General features: G+C 36.1%; 1 protein-coding gene across 1 annotated transcript; it reads right to left on the bottom strand.

Annotated features, from left to right (window-relative positions):
• Positions 1–2,288: 2,288 nt before the first annotated feature.
• Positions 2,289–8,284, bottom strand: LOC121433928 (prolactin-5A1-like). Its single transcript, XM_041632611.1, has 5 exons — positions 8,254–8,284; positions 6,132–6,301; positions 4,308–4,415; positions 3,264–3,452; positions 2,289–2,474 (listed from the first exon to the last, which is right to left on the bottom strand). Exons 1-5 carry the CDS (start codon positions 8,282–8,284, stop codon positions 2,289–2,291), a joined length of 684 nt encoding a protein of 227 aa, XP_041488545.1.
• Between the last annotated feature and the right edge of the window lie 1,364 nt (positions 8,285–9,648).

Below are 9,648 nucleotides of genomic sequence, written 5' to 3' on the forward strand. Positions count from 1 at the left end.
TTCACTGTGGCTCTGGAGCCTGTCCTGGAACTAGCTCTGTAGACCAGGCTGGTCTCGAACTCACAGAGATCCACCTGCCTCTGCCTCCTCGTATTGGTTTAATAAAATGATGATTGCCCAGTAGCCAGGCAGGAAGTATATAAAAGTGGGGCAACTGAACTAAGAATTCTGGGAAGAGGAAAGTCTCAGTCTGCAGTCACCACCCAGATGGAGAGGAAGCAAGGGGAAAATGTTGTACAGAGAAAAGGTACCAAGACACATGGCTAAATATAGATAAGAATTATGGGTTAATTTAAGTTAGAAGAGCTAGTTAGTAATAAGCCTAAACTAATAGGTCAAGCAGTTTAAAATTAATATAAGCCTCTGTGTGTTTTTTTGGGCGGGGGACTGAATGGCTGTGGAACTGGGCAGGACAGAAACTTCTGTCTACAGCCTCCAGTTATTCATTTAGTGTTTTAAGATTTTCACCAGTAATGAGTAAGTGCTTGCCTTACCCTGCATCCTTGACAGCAGGTACTGTCATTTGTTTTATTGACCTTGGCCATTCTGATTAGGGTAAGATGAAATCTCAAAGTAGTTTATCTGTTGTCTCTTTAAGCTTCAGTTATATTACTTCGAGTTTCTTCAGGACTTGTATCATGAAGCCATTCTATATTTTGTGAATATGATTTTATATATGTATTAAGAGAATGATCTGGTTTCTGTCCTTAGGTCTACTTAATTTGCATACTATATTTTTTTTACTAGCATACTATATTTTTACCAGCAATCATCCTTGTATTCCTAAAATGAGACTAACTTGTCATGCTCAATGGTCTATCCAATATGCTTTTGAATTTTATTTGCAGTTATTTTTTTATTTTTCCCATATTTTTATTAGAAAAATATCTTTTTATTTTTGTTGTTTCCTAATACAGCTTTGAAAGTAGGGTAATACAGAACAAGTTTTGTAGTGATTATTCTCTTTCTGTTTTATGAAGTAATTTGAGAAACATTGGTTTTCATTATTTTTCAAATATCTGGTAGAATACTGCAAGAATCTATTTTTTCTTTGTGGATAAAATTTTTTCTTATTGTTTCTTTGAGCAGTTCAATAGGTCAGCTGACTGTACAAACCACTGAATTCCATAGTGATGTCCTAGCATGCACGAGTCCTTTCAGTTACTTCCAATACTACCAAAGAGAATTCTCTACCCACAAATTTGTCTTTTTTTGAAATTATTTATTTACCCCATTTAAGAATGATAGTCTCTTTAGGCATAATATTCATAATAGACATTTTCTTTTAGTGTGTGTTACTTAATTAATTATAGGTGCCACAGATTTAGAAAAAAAACCTCTGACATTTGAATTCCTGTGCCTCTGTAGGTAAGGCAACATTCCGTCATGTCTTCTTTAAATAATTTTTTAAAATTGTCTTTTGTGAAATTTGGCTGTGTTGAATGTCGGAGTAGACACTTCTGGGTTTACTCTAACTGGAGTTGTAGCAAACTTTCTATCTCTAAGGTTTTATATTCCACCAAAGCTAAAATGCTTTCAGCTTTCCCATCTATGAGGGGTCAGGCAACAGCATTCTTTTTCTTCTTTTTGGAACCCAGTGGTGGCTCTGTCACTCTTTTACTTGTCAGACAATTCAGTCTGCAGCAATTTATTCTTTTTAGTCATGCTATTTTAATTGACTAGTTGAATAATTTATATTGATCTCATGGATTCCAATTCTGTGCTCCAAATTTGTACCCTATAGTTAAGCCAATCCACTAGAAGTTTTCTTTGTTTTTATCTTTTGTATGTGACTTAGAGACAGTAAAGTGTATAATATATGCATTTTTTGATTATTTTTCTGTGAAAAATGGGTTCATCGTCAAAGCTGGTTTCATAAAATGTCTGAGATTTCAATGTCATTGGTAGGATCATAATTTCATTCCTTGATTCTAATAACTTGGTTCTCATAAAATTATTGTGATTCTAAGTGAAATTGGGTCATGTCTTATTTCTAAGAAAAACTCATTTTGTGACAAATTTTAATAGTTTTCATTTCTTATTATTATTAAATGAGCAAAGACATTATAAAATATTGATTTTGTTAGATATTGACATTTCTAAAGTATTGGTGAGGTAACCTCTTCCCAGAATTCTCCTATTCTGGTTGCTTTGCCTGGCTACTAGCCAATCTGTATTTTATTAAACCAATACAAGTAACAAATCATTACAGGGTACAACAAAAGAATCTTTTAAGAATTAGATCATTATGAACTGTCTCAGAAATAAACAAGAAGACTGGAAGCCTTTCATTCATCACGAACAATTTGGTGTCTCAGGATATTGACATAATCAGACATCTTTTGTGTGTCTCTGTTCAGGCATACAAACAAGCTATGTAGACCAAAAAGTTGGATTCCTCTTTGGGATTGCTGTAGATATGGCTCTCCTGACCAGGCAGTGTAGGTCTCATTTTTCTTAAGTTCAGGATGAACCTAATCACAAAATAATAGTCAATCAGTTATTATTTACATTATTAATATTTGTTAGTCCTCATTATTTTAAATTTTTGAATAATATTTTGAGGAAAGGTAGAATTGTAAATCTTGGAAGCCAAAAATATATGTTTCATGTATGTGGACCAGGGAGCCATAAGTCTGTTATTTATCTGAAAACTAGACAGAAGAACCATGCACATATTTTTTGTAGTGCAGTTGATCTCCAGTGAAGTATATCAGCACAGGAGCAGACAGAATCGCTGCTTGGCTATTGACACGCTTTTGACCAAAGGACGATGGAGAATCTAGAGTCAGTTTTCATGTGAGAAAATTTTCCATATTCTCAGTGCTACCTCTCATGTGCCATTTGTATTTTATTACTTTTCTTAGCAGACAATTTCCCTTTTCTTCCTTCAACAATATCTATTCTCCATGAATCATGGACATGAAGCCACAAAAATGATGGGGGCCTAGAATACTTTCAGTTTAGGGATGATTTGTATGGGAAGATGTGCTGAAATGGTCGGGATATTTTACTCTGCCCCCAATTGCTTCCTGAAATCATTAACATTAATTGAGGTCCCTGTGTTGTTGGGTACTAAAGAAAGTACTTTTGAGAAGTTTGAAGTGCAACATACCCTTTAGTTCCAAGACTGTCTATGCTATTACCTGCCTAAATTTCCCTGTGGCAGATGGAGAATTAGTCTAAAGTTCAGTTTTCATTACAGATGTTATAGTTTTCATGAATAATGAGTGAAAACAAGAGAGTTGAATGAGATGACTCACCTGGCTGAGTATAGTCTTAATGCCCTGCAGATTTTTTGTGAGTCTTTTGATTTGCCTATCAATCAAGGTAACTTTTGATATGGTAGCATATGGAGTTCCATCAAGATCAGCCATATTGTTTTGTACATGGTACAGAAGATTTTTCCAGGCAGCCAGCAAGCTGATGGTCACATTCAGAAGGGTCATAGGCTAAGAAAAAAACCAATTGAGCATCACATAAGGGTACCACTGTAGGTTGAATTGCATGTGGTAAGACTCCTAGTGTAGTCTTTATATCTTGTGATTTTTTTGATAATTAATTGAAGCAATATTGATACAATGCTTTGGGAATTATATAGCCATAGAGTAGCTCTTAGCATCTCTCTTCATTCACTTTTTCTTATGTTTTACAATTGCTGTTGTGCATAGCATATATAAAGAATGAAAGTTCCAGCAAATCGTTAAGAACAGGTTATTGGTGTGCCACTTGGACATATATGATGGTAATTATTTTAAGTCATGGGCAGGTCATTAGATAAGTAGACTTTAGTAAAAACACAGTGGTACTACATGCCTAGTTATTATAGGCCATATTTGTACCCCATGAAGTATGAATAGGATGTTACTGGGCCCTAGGTAGTGGTGTCAGAGAAAAGTGAAGAAATAGTCAGAAGAGCAGAAATACAGCAAGGAACATTTCCAAGTCAAAAAGAATTGATGCCGTGGTAAGTAGCGTTCAATGCTTCCCAAAGAAGCATTTTAGTAATTAGAGAAATTGCAACTCTTCTTGCTTTTCTTATTCCTGCATGTGAGAGTAAATTTAACCATGAAACTTCAAATCAATCCAAAGTCTCTTACATAATAATAGGTTCAATGCCAATGGTAAGGCTGTGATTAAAATAAGAACAATTTTATGAACAATTTATTACTTGAAAGTTGCTCTCAATTTTATTTTGCATATACTTTATCATCTGTGTAGTATGCTCATCCTTTTTTCACATTCCTGAAGGTGTGGTTACTGTGACTAAATGGTGCCTGTTTTCAGGTAGGAGGGTGTGGACTCACCTGCATTCTTTGAGCTTTCATTTTGCTGCTTGGGATGGAGTGGGATGCAGTGTGGCAGGTCATGGTGGGCTTGTTCTGGAACTTCTGGCCTGGGTCATACTGTGCATCCTGGAAAGGATGAAAAAAAATCAGTTAGTTGGAGCTTTGGAATGAAGTAAATGAACTCATGGGCAGAGTGGTGATTATTAATGCATTTTCTGTCTGCTAAAAAAAAATTATTTTATTAGTTTTTGGAGAATTTCAATGACGAGTACTGTATTTGCATAATTTCCACCCCCACACTCTCCTAGATTCTCACTCCCTCTTGACTTTCTGTTCTCTTGGTTATTATTGTTACACATGTACAGGAACAGATATACATATGTGCACATAAGTAAGACCCGCTAAGTCAGTTTAGTGTTGCTCATATGAATGTGTATTTGTGAATACCTGCTTGGAATTGGACAATGTCTGAAGGGGCTTCTCCTTGAAGAACACTTGTTCCTCATCTGTTTGAGGCTATTATTTGCTGGTAATTCTTTCTGTAGGGGTGGGGCCTTGAGAAACTTCCCTTACCCATGCTGGGATATGAAAAGTACATTAAATCTTAAATTAAGAAATTAAAAAAGAGACCCTTTGTATATTTACTTCTTTCTATTGGAGATGTAACTTAATTTAATTTTCACATCTACCCTATTAGCTTCCCATGGCTCACAACTTTACAGCTCTGATTTCTCACTTGCCTAAAAGTTGCTATTTGCAAAGGAAGCACTAAAACACCAAATCTACAAACACTACATTGTAATGATGATTTTTTTCTAGGGTTACAGCTTAATGCCCAGTACACATGTGTCTTCAATCTCTTGATTCCTTTTGGAGCACACTGACACTTTTTTTAATTGCACATTATATAATTACATATTTTTTCTATTAGCACTGGAGCTATATATCATGAACATGTTAAATTTAATTAATACTTAAATAGTATATGATCCGATATATTTTTATTACTATATTTATTATTTAAATTTGGTAATCAGCAAAATTATGAATGTTTTGTGAGTTGTTACAGATGTTAATATGAAAGGTTGCCAGTCAGGAAATGGAGAATGAAAAAAATCAAACAGTTATCTCAGAGGACAGTATTAATAAATGTTTATTGTGCACATGGTAGCCTTGTGCTCATAGTCATTGACGTTGAAGCCCTCATCTACTTTTGCCTCCTGGGTAGACTTAGAGCAGATAAGATCCAGCCTTTAAAGTACATGCAACAGGAAGAGAAAGCCTGTTGATGGTTCTAACCCAGCTCTCATTTTGTAAACTCATGTTCTCAAATTCTTTAAACAATGGCTCCCAGATTTGGGGGCTTTGAAAAGCTATTTACTATTACTATCATTGTTGCATTGCACCCCTCCTGACATTGTTTCAGTCATTTTAAATCTTTCCAGTTCAAGGGATTCTTCCATTTTGATTCTCCTTTATTTTATATCTGCAATATGCTAAGCGAAGAATTCCAGTGGAGACTTTGCAGAACACCCAGGAACAGAAAATCAGAGCCCCTTTTCAGCCATTCCTTTTTGGGCTTCATGCCAAGAGTAGAAATAAAAAAAAAAAATACAGAAAAATCTTTTAAAAATGCTTTTGAAAGTATTTTAAAATACTTTCAATTTTCTCCCCAAATTCAGTGATTTTATGAAGCTCTCATCCCCTCCCCCCATTTTAGTGACTGCTGCTTTGTTATGTTTGTTATATTTGAATTTTGGTCCATGTTTTCTCATTTATCCCAGTTACTGACATTGGGACCTTTTTTTTTATGAAAGAGTCTGAAGTAAGTGAAGGACTTACGAATTCATTTAACGTTTCCAAAGAGAGGCGACTGATGGTCTCAGATGTGGTGCTTGTCCTGTTAAACATATAGCTGAGGACCTTCTGGCAGCCACCATCTTTCATGAGACACCTGGGTACAGAAGCCACATTCTCCCACATGAGCAGCGGCAGCAGCAATAGGGTCCCTGCAATAAGGAATGAAATCACAGAGACAATCTTTTCATGTGAAGTCACAAGAGTCATCCTGTATAGCTAAGCTTTTTATAGTCCCAGTGTCCTCTTTTGAACATTGTCGTATATTTGAGCGAAAATGAGGAAAAGATGCATCTTCTACTATGGAAATTTGTCAACAATTGGCCCTAGATGACATGATAAGAGAGGTTCTAGGACATCTGCTATGACAACACCAGACTTTAAAATTTGTAACAATGATATATGCTGGTGTCATTTTCAATGTGCTTTTGATGGACTTGGACCTACAAAAGTCAGTAGTTATTTCAAGAGGGAAGAAAAATCAACTGCCGCTCTAAAAAGGAGCTTTCAACTTCAACGATACTACAACAAAGTGTTTTCCTATATTTAAGTGTGAGTCTTGGGCTGGGGGTTGTCTTCAAGGTTAAAGTGCTTGTCATGAAAGCATGAAAACGGAAATTTAAATGACCAGATTCCAACTGAGTGCCCGAACTGTGTAGTATTCCAGTTTGCCTATAATATTGCCTCCAAGAGTGGGGACTTGTAATACATAGCCCAAGCTTGCTAGCATGACTAGTCACAATGGTAACTGTTGCATTTCATTGAGAGATCCTGACTCTACAACCAAGATGGAAGAACTATGAAGAGTGATTCCCTCTATTGACACCTTCGTTCTTTGTGGCATGCACACACAACAACGAATACCTTCAAATGCACATACTACACATATCCATGAAAATAAAAAGATGAAACAAATCGCAAGCGTTCAGGAACTAAATTTTACGGAGACTTTTATAAATGTAGCTTGGAGTATTCAAGATTAAACTAATGAATTACTAAAAGATTTATGTGTTGGAAATACCTACTCTAAAGTAGCCAAATAACGAAAATATATCACAAGTTATGCAGTGTATAAGTTAACTAAACAATATATTATATATAAGCTTAAATAGTATTTTTAGAATTCACAGTGCCTTTAATTTTTCAGACATGGTGTTCTCTCCTGAGTTTGATACTTGATGAACACACACACACACACACACACACACACACACACACACACACACTCCTACTATGAATCATTAGAGAGAATTACAAGGACTAAGTACTTTTTCACATTTCTTAAAATGTATCCCATAATTGTCATTAATTCATTTTCTTGAAAAAAATTATCAAGAATGTAAAGGCTAGTAGCTAACAACTATAGCACATATTTTTATTTACAAATTTATTAGGATTGAGCCAAATTCTCAAAGCCCAGTAAGACACACATCTGTGAGCACTGTCTGCTTTAGCTGAGTACTGGAAGATTCATTAGGGTGGCTCAAGCCCGGCAGTTCATGGTGCCTTGGAACCTGGAAGTGTCAGCTGAGTGATTGTGACAAATTAGAAGCCTAGGCACCAGAGGTCCTCATTCCAGCATCAGTTCTCAATTTCAGCAGCACAGCAGCTTTTAGATAGATCCTTCCTTGTTCTGGAGCGGTCCTGTACACATTGAAGGCTCTGTGCACATTTCTCTAATTTCTACACACTAGAAGTCAGCCACACCCTCACCTTTTCTCCTCACTTCAATCAAGAAATCATGCTTTCTACAGTTGTTTAAAGCTTAACATTCTTAAGAAACACTCATCTAAATATTCTGCAAAATTTTCTTACACTGCAAAAATCAGAATGTGGGAAGAACTTCACAAGAGCAAAGAAAGTGTTCTATATGTTGCCGGGCAGTGGTGGTGCACGCCTTTAATCCCAGCACTCGGGAGGCAGAGACGGCTCTCTGTGAGTTCAAGGTCAGCCTGGACTACAAGAGCTAGTTCCAGGACAGGCTCCAAAGCTACAGAGAAACCCTGTCTCGAAAAATAAAAAAAAAAAAGTATTCTATACGAGCGACTATGTATACGATTGTAAAATGATGCATTAGGCTTTGAGGAACATAAGTGAGAGTACTTACAGGAGTGGGGTTGGATCAAAGACAGCCGCATCTCTGAGAAATCCCACCACAGTCTGAGTGCCTCACTAGATCCTACGTTCACTTAATTTTTCTACCACCTATATAGTCCATCAGACAACCCCCAAAGCTATGCAGAGATGGTCTGTAGGAGGAAAGAAGATAGATCTATAACTGTATCTACTTCCTGATGTGTGATGTTTATGTCACAACCAGAGGAATGTAGTCATTTCCTAACACTTCATTCTATCCCTCGGGCTCTGTCAACTCTTTGCAACTCTTTGTCTGGTTAGACTTGTAGCCCACTCAACAGGTGGGAAACCATGCCCAATGTTAGAAATGTATCTAACTCCCAGGGACTAGTGAGGTCATGGATTTTAGAAGAGAATCTACTACCACTGCTTTGATAGACCAGGTTAATTTGTAACTCCTAAGAACATTCTAAACATTATCCCTATATCCACAGAGCTAAATTTTGATCAAAGAGGCATAGTCTTCTATGCATAGGTGTATATATTTGTCAATCTCCTGATTCCTGTTTTTTCATGCTATAATTTATAACATTATAGTTTTTCTTTGACCACATAATCTATACATTTAAAACATATAAAATGAATAAAATTTTTAGAATCTAACTGTGTTAATTTTAACATTAGGTGGAAAACCTCAGCATAATTTTTAGGGGATACTACACAAAGGAAATTTAAAACATAGTAAAAATGTATCAATGTGCCCATATCATTCAACACTTAATTTAAAAAATACATTTTCCTGTGGTATGATTGAGCATCCTTTGGGTATATACCCAAAAGTAGTAATGCTGGGCCTTGAGGTAGGTTGTTTCCTAATTTTCTGAGAAATCGCTATACTGATTTCTAAAGCAGCTGTACCAGTGTTCAGTACCCCCAGCAATGGAGGAGTGTTCCCTTTACCCCAAATCCTCTCCAGCATAAGCTAGCATTAGTGTTTTTGATCTTGGCCATTCTGACAGGTGTAAGATGAAATCTCAGAGTTGTTTTGATTTGCATTTTCCTGGCAGCTAAGGATGTTGAACATTTCTGTAAGTGTCTTTCAGCCATTTTAGATTTGTCTATTGAGAGTTCTCTGTTAAGTCTGTATTCCATTTTTTAAATTGGATTATTTGTTCCTTTGATGACAAGTTTCTTGAGTTCTTTGTTTATTTTGGTGTGCTCAACTATGTTCATATCAACTTTATTTGTGATAGCCAGAACCTGGAGACAACCTAAATGGCCCTCAACTGAAGAATGGATAAGGAAAATGGGATATATTTACACAATGGAGTACTACATAGCAGGAAGAAATAATGACATTTTGAAATTTGCAGGCAAATAGATGAATCCAGAAAACGTCATATTGAGTGAGGTAACCCAGAAAGAC

The sequence above is a fragment of the Microtus oregoni genome, unplaced genomic scaffold (genome assembly GCF_018167655.1).
Source record: "Microtus oregoni isolate MIOR12 unplaced genomic scaffold, Mior012 000042F_ref0000377, whole genome shotgun sequence".
Lineage (NCBI taxonomy): Eukaryota > Metazoa > Chordata > Mammalia > Rodentia > Cricetidae > Microtus > Microtus oregoni.